Raw genomic sequence first — 16,866 nt, forward strand, 5'->3', positions numbered from 1 at the left:
TTGCTGGTAGCTTTAGTAAAATATCAAGAAAGAAAAGCCGATCATTTAGCTTGTTGTAAAAGCCAGACTTTTTAGTCAATTGTTCTAAAATTTTTATGTGGCTTATTGGTTGGATATGATCAGTTCATTGTACAAAATGCCACCCAAAATTTGTCTTTGAAGCACCTTGCGAGTTCAACTTTCATTTATCTGCATCTTCTGTTTGATGACATAAAGCAAATTAGCAAGTTTAGAGCTTACATTAATCACAAAAAGTAGTTTGGACTGAATAACCGCCTATAGTAAATGCTTTATGCGTCTTCTACTAATCACCTAGGATGTGTAGTATGCTCTATTAAACCCAGACCTAAAAGTTGGCTAAAGAATTGGCGGCTAGGTTTTGAAATATGATAACAAATTTCTACTTAGCTTGACAAGTAAACTAACTGATATGTCAGAATTTAAGTATCTGAGCCTGGTCGGTTGACTCTATTAGATAGAGTTATGCATTAATTTGAAAAGGGATCTTCACGTGAACATGGGGTATTAGTGGTTGCCCTTTAATTGATAAATGAATTTAGCTTGGATGAGATGGTATTAGGTTCATAATTTGTTGAATGAAAAGGAGATTGTGGTTTGAACAAAAAAAAATTGTACAACATCAAAGATAGACAATGTTGGTTGGTTTATAACACATTGATTAAGCCTGTTGTCTTTATTTGTTTGGTTATTGCATTATAGAAGCTTCCTAGTAAGAGTGCCTGTTGCATTTTTTAAACAAGCATGCAGATAATAATTTGTATTGTTTCTCCTAACATGGAATGTAGAATTTATGATGTGTTCAAGACTTTAAGTATGTTTTAACAAGTCACACTTCAGTGTCATGGTGTGGACAATCATAACACAGCACAGGTATATATTTTTCACTTTAATATTTGTATGTGCATGCCTTATACAAAAGAGATAGATATTAGTCCATGAAAGTTAAAAATTAGACCTTAATTATGAGTGTTTTTTTACTACTTTCTAAACTGTCTTAAAGATTAAATTTCAAGCCTTGCATGACCTGATGATGAATAAAGTTGCATGAGCATAGAAAATCTCCAATCATATGGTTTATTACAGCACAAATTCAAGTTCTGTGAGTTCATCAAAGGTATAATTCTCTTAGCAAAAGAAGAAAAATGAGAATGATGCCATAAACATGTAGATTTTTCATTATCAAGAAAAAGTAATCCATGATGAAGAGAAGCAATCATCTGCAAGTCAAAGCTGTTCTTGATAATGCAGTTTTTTGCACTTGTAAGTCACTGTGGGGAGATGTTCAGGGGCCTAGATTTGAAACAGGGAGCAAAAGAATTCCTAGTTGTCTCATAATCCCATCATACTTCTTTCCACCAAAATTCCCATCCATGAATGGCAATGCCATGTCCTTCAGCATTCTTTGCATTGACCGAAAGCTTCTTCAGTTTTGGACACCCAAATATGGAGATTTTCTTAAGACTTAAAAATGGAAGGGGTAAATGCATTTTAGTTTTGGTAGGTAAGACAAATGGAGAACTTCAAGCTGTTCAAATGGCTTAATACTTCCTACTTTCTCTGGAAGTGATGCACATTTGGCTGTGCTAATTATTTCTTTGATTTGGGAGCATCTTGATATGCAAAGACTAGCAAGGTTTGGGGCAAGCATAAGCCATGTCAAATCCCCCAATTGCTTATAGTTGTCTACACTTACTCTTTGAAGGCCATTGAACCACCTGTCCTTTCAGGATCATAAGCTGTGGAAATCGACAGATATTAGTTTTCTTCTTGGTTCCTGTAACCAATCACGCTTCAGCTCTTCTAAACTCTTACAGTCTGAGATATCTAGCATATTGAGCTGGTTCATATCTGTTAAACATGAAATATTTAGAATATTTGAACCACTTAAAAACTGAAGGCATAGGTCTTTAGCGCAACTCATGAACTTTTGGGAGCTTAAAAGTCCTCCAAGTGCTAAAGCACTCCTTACTGTGAGACTCAACATACTCATTTGTTTCAAACATTGCAATTCCTTGACCTATCACTCATTTCCCCCAGACAGAATATTTCCTTGCACAATCAGATCAGAAGAAATGCAATTAAGCATTCTCAACACCTGTAAAAATGGAAAGCTGGATATCAGTTGGCCTGGAATTGTTTTAAATGCAATTGTATCCTTCAAGTTCAAATATTTCAGCCTTTGCAGGGACTTGAGCTCAGCTGGCAACTGTCTTATACTTGTCTTGGATAGATTAAGATATTGCAGGGAAACAAGTTTTGAGATTCCCTGGGCCAATTCAGTTATGCCACTGTTGCAGGACAGGTCTAACACTCTTGGATTAGGCATAGATTGGAAGAAGTCATTACTGATTGTCTTCAATGTGTTTTCAATGAGAAACGAGGTTAGCAGGTTGGGACATGCAGGTGTTTCGATTAGACTCTCAAGGCAATTTGCCATCAGTGATATCCTTCTGACTGCTTGCCATTTTTTGATCTCTGGTGCTTCAATTAATCAAACACCTGCTTGCACTAAAATACCTTCCTCAAAAATATTGCACCGATTGGCTATCCACAGAGCCCTATCACAAATATCATTGTGCAATTTCACATAATGACCTTCTTTTTCCTACAAACGTGTATATACAAGGGTCCCAAAAAGTCATACCCTTGGTTTTGAGCTCCATGTCTACCATTACATTCATATAAAATTCCCTCACAAATCCAATTAAATCAGTTTTGCGAATGACAAAGTCTTCTGGAAATAAAGTACAATATAAGAAGCAAGATCTCAATATAAGAAGCAAGATCTGATTTTCTCCTTAGGTAAATGACCAAAGAACTTCATAAGAGGAAAGACCTTATCCCCCATACCTGGAAATTCTGAGGTACATTTTCTTAAAACCTCAATTGCATGAATCCATACTTGTGGTGTCGTCTTGCAGGCCACGGCTCGACCAATGGTGATAAGTGTTAGTGGCAAACCGGTGCACTCTTTGGCCACAATTTTCAACAGCATCGGAATATCTGGATGTAGGTTGAGAGTATCATTTCCAATCTTCTTATGAAACAAATGCCAATCAAAAGGTGATGGCAAACACTCTACTTTGAAACTTTTATAGGCTTCCATCAGATTACACACCTCTTTGGAACGTGTAGTGAAGACTACCTTGGAGTTATTTTGTTGGTCTGTATAAGAACTCCAATTTTTGTTAGATTAATTCGGTCCCATAAATCATCCAACAGCAAAACAAATTTCCTAGTACTTAGGACTTTGTATATGGCTATAGCCTTTTGCTCAATACTTTTATTTCTCCACCTATTGTCAGAATATCCTATCTTTTCCCCAATCTCTTCTTGAATCTTTTCTAGCTTTAGGTCTTTAGAAGCCACTGCCCAGATCAAAAAATCAACATTGCTAGGATGGCTAAGGAGCATGTTGTTGATTTGAGTCATGAGAGTAGTTTTGCCAATGCCTCCCATTCTATAAAAGCCAACGATTCTTGCTTGATCTTCACAGAGGCAGTTCCAAACAGTAGTAAACATGGACTCCATGCCCACAATTTGTTCACAAGGCTTTATATCCCCTGGTACTGGAGTTAGTGTTTCAGCCACCTTTTCAAATTGGCCTTTCTTTATGTGTCTTCTCACCTTTTTTAACGTCTTGGCAGCATTTTTTCCTAGCTTGTAACTGGACCAGCAATTCTTAGGGCAGCAACATCCATCACATTTTTTTTCATGATCAATTTTCTCTATCAGATCATCAACTTCTTCCAAAACTTCAACCCTTGAAAGCCACCATTCAACTTGGTTAAGCCGCTTCATATGCTGCCTTTCAGCAATCTGAACTCTTCTCTTCACGTCATTTCTTAATGCTTTTAGTTCTTCCATTTTGGTTTCAAGAACACCCATATGTTTCCTTGCCTGCAGGCATAACTCGTGTGCGTTGCTGTGTGATTGCAGCAAAAGGAGATGGTATTCTCAATCGAAATCAAGACAGAGCACAACCTTCCCACAGTACACGAATAAATTGTTTAAGGGGTGAAAGGAATAGATTTACCTTTCAGCTCGTGTTGGAAAGAGAATAAGCGTACAGAAAGGATTGAAGTTTGAAAATGCTATGATTAAATTTATTTATAATAAGTTAAAAAAATTTTCCTCACTTGACTATACAAAAATTATATGTTTGGTACAGAACAAGAATAAATTAAAAATATAGAGTTCTTGTTTAATAATTTTTTTCTATGAAAAATAAAGTATTATAAAAGTAATTCTGAAATTTAAAGCTAATATAAAACGAGAAGTAATTTTTTTCAATTTTACTTTTTTAGAAAAATTTTAAAAGAAAAATATAATTGTACAACGGTACAACATTATCTAGTAAAGAAATATTGATTGCATAATCAAATATGTAAAAGCAAATGAATGTGCGATATATATTAAGACATACGTCATGCACAAAAATTTATTTAATTAATGTTTATTAATTTTTTCATAAATGTATTTATGTAATATGTGATATATAAAATTATTTGATTTAATAATAATTTTTAATTTTAATTACAACCAATAAAGAAATAGTTTCTCCAACTAAAAAATTCGTCGATCACATGAAAATTTTGCTTTGATCGAGCTTTTATTTTTATTTTTTAAATAAATCCTCGTACCACTGGAGGAATGCTAGAGCTAGCTAGAGTCATGTGGTATTCATTCTATTAAAAGCTTACATCTGTGATAAACTATTAAGCACCATGATTGGATAGCAATCAAATTAACTAAATTATCTACTGAAGCTTCTTTATCCCCGGAAAAGAAGGGAGTAGTGCGAAAAGAGCATCACCATATCCTACGGGATCTGTCATGTAAGCATAACAAGTAAGAATAGATGACGAGGTGAGACTGAAATGTACTGAAAAGTGACAACACATACCACCATCCTCTCTTATAATTTTTATGACCTCCCCGGACACATTCGACTGGTGAAAGAATGATCAGAATTAGAAACAAAACCCAGATTCATTGATCATATAAACAGAAGCATGCATGAAAAGTAAGTAGCAAGACACGTAGGGTGAAATCAACCCCTCATTTCCATCAGTCAACATACAAAAGTAAACACATGGTAATTCCCATCAAGTCAAGATTTATACCTCCGTTGGAATTTCACCACCTAGTTGTTCAATGTAGCAAAGAACCTGGCCCTCCTTCACTATTTGCCCCTGTCGCAAAAACAAGCTCAGAATTTCTCAACAGAACCTCTAACATATGGAAACGAAAGCAACACTTGAGAGTACAAGGGAACCAATGATGGCTTCCAAATCAATGGTTTCATTTATGTTTTGTCTCTTGGAGACAACACATTGGAAAATAAAAGGATGAAAAACAGAAACCATTTTGGATGCTATGGCTAAATGAGAAAAAACATTATCTCTTTCTGCTAATGTGATCAAAGCAATCTATTATTTGGGCCCCTGATATAAACAAATACTCTTACCAAAATCCATTGAAGTATTACCTCATTACACGATGGTGGAGCACGCTTCCCCTTTATGGTTCGTGATCTCCTGAAGAAACCTACCTGCATAATTTATCATCTTACATCTATGAGTTCAAAGCAACAGAAGAATTTAAATTTCATATTCTCACCTTCGGAGACTGAAGCATCACCAAGCCTTCATTTGCAGCTTTATCAAGTAAGGATTGGATTCTCCCTGAAGAAGATAGTGGTTTGGTGACAGCTAAAGAAGGTGAAGAAACAGCCCCATTTGAGTCAGTTGCTTCAACAGTTCTATTGGTGCTGACACTGACAGGAGGAGGACTTGGGATCGCAGGTGGATGTTCACTTTTTCCCGCCAAGTCCCTCACTATGTATAGCCGAAATCCACCAAGCTAGCAAATGAAGACAGAACAGAAAGACTCTCAAAACCACAACATCTGTAATTGCTTCGGATACGAAACAGAAACAATTCAAGTAGAAAAGCCATTAACATTATCAAGCTATTTGCGGCACAAGAAATTAAAACCTGCTTACTTTTAATTCAAACTCTGCAATTGAAGTTGTATTGCATATATCTCTGACCAAAGATTCCACCTGCAGTTAGAAATTGTAAGCTACAAACTTCCAAAATATAAGCTGAAGGTAAGATTTTTCATTCATTTTTGAAAGAAGTCCCTAAGCAGGCAATTTTCACATATTTATTCCCAATTTCTAACGTTTGAGTACATTAAAAAAAAAAAAAAAAGAGAAATCAATTACTTCATTTTCTCCAAATCCCATATATTGTTTCTTCACAGCGGCTTAAAACATAGTTGAAACTTGAAACAGCTATGCAAGCACAGTTCACTAATTACCCAGTTAACTTCAAAGGTCTACTAGATAAAGTATTTTTAATTTAAAGATGAAAAAAAGAATGGCAATACTGATGTGGCATAACATACATGCTTGCATTAATGATTTACAAAAGAAACAATTATGAACTCACCCCAGATGAATTTGGAATAAGCTGGCTAGTCAAAACAGACATTTTAGTCTCTTCAGAATCATCTGCTAAATTTGTAGTAGCTGCAAGTCAGCAACCAAAATGATGTGGACATTACAACAAATCATGTAGTTTAGAAAACTTAAAAAGCAAAAAACAGAGATGATGGCAAAACTTCAAAATATTCAAATTTACACACTTTAATCAGTGGGGTACTTCATTTCCATGTTTGACAGTGGTTACTCTGAGATAAGACAGCAAATAAAATGACAAATGACCAGAAACAATCGGGAACAAGATTTTTTTTCCCAATGAGTAGCATGTACATGAACCTTAAATGCAATAGGATCGAGCAGTTGAGACACAAGTATCTGGATATTTCACAAACAAGATATTTCATGAAATTATTACAGATCCAAACAAGCTTCAATAGTTACAGCAGTTCTTTTCTTTCCCTCCTTCCCCACATTGTAATTTTTTTCCTACTTTTTTTTTTTCTCTCAAAGCCTTACAGGATAGAGACTGATTAGAGATTTTTATAACCTCTATAACGAAGTGAGAATGACTTTAAATTACAGCAACATTATAGACTATCCCTATTTCGACAAATTTGAATGGACATTAGAACCAGAAAGACAGATGAATTGAATATTACCAACTTGCACCATAGACACTGTTATTCAATCACATTATTCACCTCCAAAACAAATAAACTAAAAACTACTTCTATATTTATGTACTAATAAATTATGCATGTGCATATGTTGCGTGTGTATGTATCTTTCATTTGTTATACACTCGCACAACTACCATGCGTAAATAGATGTATATAGGAGTTATGTGCCAAAAAAATTACCAAAGACTTTAAGGAAATATTAGTCTGCAAAGCAATTCATGGGTAAATTTTTACTAAATCTGAAACAAGCAGAAGAACATAGAATATATGTCCTCATGAGACTGCAACAATGTGAAATGTATTTCTTCAAGAATCAGAAAAACTACTATTGAGAGCACCAAAGTTCATTGTGTCAATTCTTTATATCGCCATACCTTACAGCACAATGCATTAAAGTAGATCAAGCAGATATAATTGCATTTATCCCTCGACAAAAATATATAATAAGAGAGTTTGGCTATGAAAGATTACTGGAACTAAAAAAATTAAGAGTGAGAGTTATAACCACAAAAAGTACTCACCCTGGGATTCCAAAGCTTGACCACTACCAATGCTGAATACCTTCTTTGAGCATCTTACCTGGGCGGTATATTGCAGTTGTCTTTGCCTCATCCATATTCTTACATTATTCATTTTTAAATTATCAACTCTTGCTTTTCCAAAACTCAACTTTGGAATTTTGATATTTGGAGCTCCTATGCTACCTGAAATAAGAGCAAGTGATCCATGACCAAAGCGCACATACACAAATACAAAAATTCCTTAATGATAAAATGATTAATTGCTAAAAATCTTTATTGATTCTGTGGCAAGGCAATCAGAGCAGTTGTGTCAGATTAGTAATGTCCAAAACAAAGTTCTGGAATTTAAGAATATGAAGGCAGACTTTAAAATCAATATTCAACAACTAGAAAAAGAAAAAAAGAAGTACAAGGAAAAGAAACATCATAATAATTTTTCAAATTCTCACCTACAATAATCAATATGCTCGCATTTCATTTTTTCCAAAGTGAGAAAGACATATACCACGACGATGAATAAACTATGAAGCATCTATTATCTACAAGCCATTTCTACGGTCTAACTTGTGGCTTACATCTCATACAAAGAATGGAAGGCATCAGTCCTAAAGATGATATTACACACAACACATGTGGCAGCACTGCAAGGCTTGCATTGTGTTATGTAAGTATAGATGCATTACAGTACTACAAGCAATTTGACAACTTTATCAGTCAATATCTGGTGGCAGAAACAGAAACTATTAACATGTTAGGTTCACTCTGCGTAGAGTGTGTATGTTAGATAAAAGTACCAAAAAAATACAGATTTCTGCTCCCAGCATAACAGTATAAATCAACTGTTATTGCCTGCAAAGGATGGAAGATGCTGACTCAAGTATTACAACAGTGCATGCATCACAAGATGCATGTGAATCAAAGGCCCCCAAGGAGACATGAAAGGTTAGAAAATTAAAAGCTTTACACTTATCCCAAAAGTTCAGACAACAGAACATGTTAGATGAACTCACATTTTATAAATGTCTAACATACTGCATTAGAACATAATAATCGGATTGACCTTCTTAGCTACAATAAAAAGGTTATTTAACATTTTGATTTTATAACAAAAGGAAAAAGAAAAAACTAGTGGAAACACAAATTTCACAATAAAACTTAGACATGGGTCGTAAATTTGATAAAATTGTCAACAAAGATTATAGTAAATGTTATCTCATTGATATTACAAGAATGCAGCAGCAACACCATTAGTTACATACCAGACATAACCACAAGTGAAATTATAACTTATAAAAAAGTTTAAGACAAAATCACAAGGGGGCAAACACTTTTCCATCCAGAAAATCGTGTATGAACACCAATTTGTAAGAACAATCTTAGTGAATCGGAGCCAAAGTGAACAATTTCGAAAAAAGCTAAGCATCCTAGAATCACAAAACCAAATCCAGATGACAATAAATATTGAATTTTGACAATATTACGAATCAACAGGGAAAGCACAACACACTCAAAGATGACAACTTTACCACAATGTTTTTGCATTCAAGGAAAAAAAATCAATTCAACAACATCCCAGTCTCTCAACAAAACAAAAACAAAAATTAACAGATACCCATTCCCCTATGTGCAAAAGCTAATTCAAGAACCAAGCCACAAAAAGAATAAGTAAAATAAAAAATCTTTACCCATTAAAACTTCAAGATAACCAAAACCCAATAAAACTCTCAATCTACTTAACCTAAAAAAATACATAGAAAGAGAAAGTGAGATACTCACATGAAGCCATGGAAAAGCAATGAATTTCTTTTCTTTTCTTTTTTTTCCAAGGGACCAAATAGAAGTACTTTGAAGAATATGAAAAATAGCAAGGAAAGAGTGAAAGGGAAAGCACTGAGAAAACGTGTGGGTGAATGAGAATGTGTTGTCAAACCTTAAACCCCATGAAGGAAATTCCAGCTGCACGTTTTCTGTGAAACAAAAACAGAACAGCAGAGACCACTAGAACCAGCGCAACTCGACTTGGCCAAATGAAAGTGAATAAAGCCAAAAACACAATTGACACAATTGTGCTGCTGGAATCTCCTTTCCTTTTTTTTTTTCCTTAATTGATTAAAAAGGCTTTTTTTAAATAAAAATAATTCTTATACTATACACTTTTTAGTGTCTTAAAAGAATAAAATTTTGGTTAAATATTGAACTTTAACTATACAATTTCTGCTAATATGTTATCAAAAGAGACAAAATTATCAGATTAGTATGAAATTTTTCATTTCATTATTACGTTAGTAACTCAGACTTATGCCATTGGTTAATTTTATTGACGTAATATAAATATTTAATAAAATATTGATACATGTAAAAAAAATTAATCAACATCACTCATCAATGCTACGTCAATATAAAAAAATTTAAAAGAATTTTAAATATTCTAAAATATTTTAAAAACTCTAACAATTGTAAAAGTCTAAAAATTTTTTAAACTTTTTAAATTTCAAAAAAATTTAAAAATTCAAAAAATTTTCTTTAAAATACTAAATTTTTTTTAATTCTATAAAATTTTAACATTTCTAAAAAATTTTAAATTTCTAAAAACTTTTAAATTTAAAAAAAATATTCAAAACATTTTTAAAAAATATTAATAGTTTTAGAAAGTTTCTAAAAAATATTTAAAATTTTTCAAATTTTATAAAAAAAAAAATTTTTAATTCAAAAAAATCTCGTACAAATACTAAAAATTTTTTAAATATTCAAAAAAGTTTTTAAAATTTTTTCAAAAGTCAAATATTTTCAAAAATCTTTAAAAATTTTCAGAAAATTTGAAATTTATTAAAAAATTAAAAAATAAGACACATTTTTAAAAATTATAAAAACTATGATAATTTAAAAAATCAAAATTTAAATAAAAATTCAAAAAATTTGAAAATATTAATAAAAATTAAATTTTCTTAAAGTTTAAAAAATTACAAAAATTAAAAACTAAAAATTAAAAAAAATTATAAGTTTTGAAAATTTTTCAAAATTTAAAAAATTATAAATTTTTAAAAAATTCAAAAAATTTTTGAAAAATCAAATATCTTAGAACATTCATAAAAATTAAAAAATGTTCAAAAATTAAAAATAAAAAATAAATTGAAAATTTAATAAGAATCCAAAGAATTAAAAAAAAAAAAGGGCGTTTGAAAATTCAAAAAATATATAAAAATTAAAACTGTACCTATTCAAAAAAAACTATGAAAATTTTTAGAATATTTTTTAGAAATTTTTTATAATTTTTTACGGTTTTTATTTTTTTCAAAAAAAAAAGATTTTTTTTATTTTAATTATCTTTAACTTTTTGTGAAATTTTTTTAAATTTATGAAATTCTTATTTTTATTAAAATTTTCCTTTTATGAATTTTTTAGTTTTTTTTTATTTTGAGATTTTGTGAAATCTTTTTAAATATCCTTATTTTTTTAATTATTTTAAAGTTTTTTAGAATTTTTTTAATTTTTAAAGTTTTTTTTTAATTTTTATAAATTTTAAAAAATTTTTAACAAAATTTTAAGAATGTTTTAGAATTTTTTAAACTTTTTTTGAAATTTTCTTTTAATGATGATGTAGCATTAATAAAGTGGCACTGATTAAATTTTTTAACATGTATCAGCATTTTATTACATGTTTATGTCACATCAATAAAATTAATTAATGGCGTTAGTTCGAGAAACCAAAGTGATAATGTAATGAAAATTCAAATGTCAATCTTGTAATTTTATTTCTTTAGTTATCAAACTGACAATATTATATAGTTTAAAGGCCATTTTTATATTTAACCTTAAAATTATCAGTTTGATATTTCAACTTTCTTTCATTTACCTAAAACTAGCATCGTCAATCAATTTGCTGACGTAAAATGAACATCTAATAACATATTGACATATGTCAAAAAAATTTAGTAAACGCCACATCATAAATCACCACTTTAACATTCAAAGAAAAATTCAAACAATCTAAAAAATTCTAACTACAATTTTAAAAAATTTTTAAAAATATGAAAATTATAAAAAAAATTATTAAAAAAAAGGAATCTTTGAAAATTTTGAAAAGCTATGATAACTTAAGAAATTCAAAAAAATCACAAAATTTTAATAAAAATCCAAAAAATTAAAAATTTTAACAAAAATAAAAATTTCATAAAATTTAAAAAAAGTTCACAAAAACTTAAAATTTTGAAAATAAAAAAACTGAAATTGTTTGAAAAAATCTAAAATTTTTAAAACTGTATAAAAATAAAAAGTTTTCATTTTTTTTAATCTTTAAATTTTAAATTTTTATATATTTTTGAATTTTTCATAAATTTTTAAAATTTTTATTAAATTTTTAATTGTTTTTTTAATTTTTTTAATTTTTGTAAATTTTTTAGAATGTTTCAAAATTTTTTAATTTTTTAGAATTTTTTGAGAAAATTTTATATTTTTATTAATTTTCAAATTTTATTAAAAAATTTTGATTTTTTTAGTTTTAGTTTTTTAAAGTTTTTGTGAATCTTTTTTGAATTTTAAGAAAATTTTATTTTTATTATACTTTTCATTTTTTTTAACTTTCAGAAATTTTAATTTTTTTTGGATTTTTTATTAAATTATTAAGATTTTTTTGAATTTTCAAAATTTTCAAAATTTTTAAAATTTTAGAATTTTAAAATTCTTTTGAAAATTTCATTCAATATTAATATGATAATTGATAATATGACATTGACTAAATTTTTTGGTATGTATTAGCATCTTGTTCAGTTTTCATTCCAAGTCAGCAAGTTCACTAATAAGTTAATTCAAGGTGCTAATGTAGATAACGGAAATGAAAACTTTGGTACCAAACTAATATAAAATATATAGTATATGTGCCATTTTATATTTAGCCATTTTCTTGGAAAATTATGGTACTCCCTATAGAATTAACATTTCTTTTATCAACCAAAAGAAGTAACAGGAAATACAAATTCTTATTTTATATATTGAGTGAAAATTTTAAATTTTACATTTAATGTATTATTTATAGATTTGACAATTCGTATATTTGTATTGTGTAAAATACTAATAATTTATATATTCATATTGTGTTTTATATAAAAATTACATATTACAATTCGTGTCAACACTAAAATATAAAATATATTTTTTGTTTTGTTAGACTCATATATAGTTTTTACTAAAAACTTTAAAGTGTATTGCTTTTGTGTCTATTTTCTATATTGTTTTCGTATCATGTTATAGTATCATATTTTAAATTGTCAAAAAAAAATTTTCAATGATACAACAATAACAAACTAAGTATTATATCACATAACTCTTGAGTCGATAATATGAAAGACAAAAAAAAAAAAATTATGTTACGTCATAGTTTTGAATTTTCTTATACTATTCATTTTTATTAAAAATATTTTCATCTACTTCTGTAATCTTTATATCATATTCTTATTACTTGCATCCATATCTTTCATGGTCTTCTTTTAGAAGTTTTGGTCTTTTTCAAATCTGAAAACTTATTTCTCCTAATTGGTGCATAAATAGGCCTATGTTTCACATATCCAAACCATTTCAACAGTTTTTTCTTATCTTTTTCTCAATTCAAATTATCCCTAATTTTTCTCAAACTCTTTATTTCTAATTTTATCTCTTCTTGTCTTACTATACATCAATTTCAGCATCATCATCTCAACTATACTAATTTTTTTCACATGTTATTTCTTAACAATCCAACATTTGGTCACATATAAGAATACAGGCCTTACAATTGTTTTATATAATTTTGCTTTTAACTTTAAAGGTATATTTCGATCACACAACACATTTGATTCATTTTGCTATCTCATTTATCCTACTTGAATATTATGATTTACATCCTATTCTATCTTAACGTTACTCTAAATAATTGATCCCAAATATAAAAAATGACCACTTCTTGGTATTATCTTACCATCCAATTTAATCACACTAGTACTTACTTTCCTATGACTATTTAACTTACATTTCATATATTCAATTTTAGATCTACTCAATCTAAAACCTTGAGGCTTTAGCGTATTTCTCCATAATTTTAATTTTGCATTAAGATCATTACTAGTTTCAGCAACTAAGACTATATCATCAGCAAATAACATAAACCATGGGACCTTATCTTAGATATATCCAGTGAGCTTGTTCACAACTAATGCAAAATGAAATAGTGCTGAGCCTTGATGTAATCTTGAAGTAATGGGAAAACTATCGGTAAAGCTCTTAAACATCCTCACATTCGTTATAATTTCTTCACATATATCTTTAACTATGTTAATATACTTTAAAAAGAACTCTTTTTTTCATTAAATATTATTAAAACATCTATCAAGAAACTCTATTATTTGTTTTCTCCAAGTTGATTAATATCATATATATATATATATATATATATTTCTTGCCCGAAAACCCTATAACAAAGTCTTAATAGGTAAACTGCCTCTATTGTGGAGTATCTTAGCATAAACCCAAATTGATTTTCGAAAATAGTGACCTCATTCGCATCTTACATTTAGTTATTCTTTTCTAAAATTTCATAATATAATTCATACGTTTTATTGCTTGATAATTTAAACAATTTTGCTTATCACGTTTATTCTTGTATCCCAAATTTTATTAAAAATATCCGTCAACCATCATATCCATAATATCAATTATATAAATAAAAATAGTTTTTTAAATTGATAAAATATTTTTTAATATATAAAAATATAAATATTAGTTTATATTAAATATATATTTGATGTATCCTCTTTTTTTTATGAATTATGACCCATAAATTTCATTTTAAATAATAAAATCTTATTTCCTTGTAGTCTATATATTAGAAATAAATAAGGGTTAAATATAAAAATAACTTTTATACTATATATATTTTTTATCAATTTAATACTTAAAGAAAAAAATTTCAGTTTGGTATCACAATTTTCATTATGTCATCTACTTTCGTACTTGATGTGAATGCCTAAATTCAACTTAATAACGTACCATAAACATCCAATAAAATATTGAAACATGTTAAAAAAATTTAATCAATGCTGCATTAGCAATTGTCACGACAATATTAAAATATAAATTTTATAACTTTTATAAAATTTTAAAAATTATGAAATATTTTTAAAAAATTATAAAAAATTTTTAAAAAACAAAATATTTTACAAAACTAAAAAAATTATGAACACATAAAAAATTCATAAATCTCAAAATTTTAATAAAAATATATAAAAAAATAAAAAATTATGAGAAATTCAAAAAATGAAAAATTTTAATAAAATAAAATTTTCTTTAAATTAAAAAATTATTAAAATCCTAAAATATAACATTTTTTGAAAAAATTAAAAAATTTCTAAAAATTTCTAAAAATTTTTCATTTTTTGAATCTTACGATTTTAACTTTTTATATATTTTATTTAATTTTTTTTTGGAATTTTTATTAAATTTTTAATTTTTATTTTTTAGAAAATTTTTTTAATTTTTTATAATTATTTTAGAATTTTTATTGTTCAAAAATTTTTAAATTTTTTTCAGAATTTTTTTAATTTTTTTAATTTTTTTCAAAAAATTCTAAAATTTTTGTAATTTTGACTTTTTTTATGTTTTTGTGATTTTTTTTAATTTTAAGAAAATTTTATTTTTATTAAATTTTGATTTTTATGAATTTTTTGAAATATATTAAAATATTTAAATTTTCTTGAATTTTTAAAATTTTTATAATTTTAAAAATATTTCAATATTGTTATTTTTTATAATTTTTGAAAATATTTCAAATATTTTAAAATTTAAAAAAGTTTTTTCTTTTTGTGCTGGCGTAGAAATTGATAAGGTGGTATTGATTGAATTTTTTTTTACAAATATCAACGTCTTATTAAATGCTCTTGATATGTTAGCAAATTGACTACTGCAGTTTGAGATATCAAAATAAATAATGAAATAAAAGTTAAAATATTAAATTGATAATTTTATTTTATTTAGATATTGAATTAACAAATACTATATAGTATTGAGGTATTTTTAAGTTTAACCTAATAAAGAATAACATTTAGATGGATTTTCACAACCGAAAAAGATATTGCAATCAATTCGACAATGATTAAGTGACAGGTTGTATCAATTTGATAATGATTGAGTAATGTTGCCTTTGGTAGTAATGTTATTTATAATAACAATTGAATTTTCATCAATAAAAAACTTTTTTAATTTAATGTTTTAGAACAGATCTCTTAAATTTTTTTTTAATTTATCCTTATATTTTACTTTTTTCAAAGTTAATTTATTTCTATTTTAATTGAATACAAAAAAAAAAAAAAAAAAACACTGCTAAGTTAAAATTTTCTTTATTTGTTAGAGATTCAAGATCACGTAGATGGGATGAAATTTAGAATTTACCTGACAAAAAAATAAAAAAATAAAGATAAAAATTTTGTTAATCTAATAATTAAAAATTATAATAATTTTTTATTTTAATTATTAAATTAATAAAAATTTCCTTTTTTTTTTTTTACTTAATTCATCTTAGAAAAAATTAAACATATGAATCCTCAAATATATAATTTTCAAACGTCACATTATATGTTGTATTCAATAGTTGATCCAGAAATATTTTAGGAGCGTCCATTTCTAATACAAATAAAGAAAAAAAACTATCAATAAATTTATTAATTTTATTGATAAAAAGATATAAAAAAATTTAGAAGCGTCCAAAAAAAATTTTTTTTTCAAAATATTTTTATTTTTTATTTTTAAAAATGTTTATACATAATTTTTTGGTTTAAATCCATCACTAATCATACTATCTGAACGAATACTCAAGTCAATAACATTATTTCTTAAGTCGCTTCAGAAATTGAGAGTTGAGGAGAACCCTCGACCCTTCATAGTTTGGAATCGGACTGTTGCTTTAATTAAATCATGGGCCTTCTATGGTAGTTTTTGGATAATAACATTTGTTGTTTAGTACTTGTGTTGGCAAGGCCTAAATGAGGTCAAAGTAACTGCCGAGCCCTTCGAACTTGATCCAGCATTAAACGAACAAGCGGAGAAAGATAGTAGAGCATCATCATACTTCTTAATACCCGTTGAGTACACTAGAAAATGTTAAAAATTTAATTTTACTGATTAACATTTAATTTTAATAATTTTAAATATAAAAAAATTATTGATGGTC

The 16,866-nt window shown here is 27.7% G+C and overlaps 1 protein-coding gene and 1 pseudogene across 6 annotated transcripts; both read right to left on the bottom strand.

The window, feature by feature from the left end:
• Nucleotides 1–2,716: 2,716 nt before the first annotated feature.
• On the bottom strand, nt 2,717–3,981 carry LOC111280629 (putative disease resistance protein At1g15890 pseudogene; annotated as a pseudogene).
• A 607-nt stretch (nt 3,982–4,588) lies between these two features.
• On the bottom strand, nt 4,589–9,724 carry LOC111281101 (uncharacterized). Of its 6 annotated transcripts, none has more exons than XM_089756830.1 (9): nt 9,604–9,724; nt 7,674–7,856; nt 6,480–6,541; nt 6,029–6,088; nt 5,644–5,886; nt 5,513–5,575; nt 5,148–5,216; nt 4,928–4,973; nt 4,589–4,852 (listed from the first exon to the last, which is right to left on the bottom strand). In XM_089756830.1, the coding sequence occupies exons 2-9, from the start codon at nt 7,783–7,785 to the stop codon at nt 4,782–4,784; spliced, it is 726 nt and encodes a 241-aa protein (XP_089612956.1). In that variant the 5' UTR covers nt 7,786–7,856; nt 9,604–9,724; the 3' UTR covers nt 4,589–4,781. The 6 variants fall into 6 exon arrangements, with proteins under 6 accessions (XP_089612956.1, XP_089612955.1, XP_022724449.2 ...); XM_089756829.1 differs by having other exon boundaries at nt 6,480–6,544; XM_022868714.2 differs by having other exon boundaries at nt 6,480–6,559.
• Nucleotides 9,725–16,866: the final 7,142 nt, after the last annotated feature.

The sequence above is a fragment of the Durio zibethinus genome, chromosome 28, assembly GCF_047325235.1.
Source record: "Durio zibethinus cultivar Kanyao isolate XHJ-2024 chromosome 28, ASM4732523v1, whole genome shotgun sequence".
NCBI classification, from domain to species: Eukaryota; Viridiplantae; Streptophyta; class Magnoliopsida; order Malvales; family Malvaceae; genus Durio; species Durio zibethinus.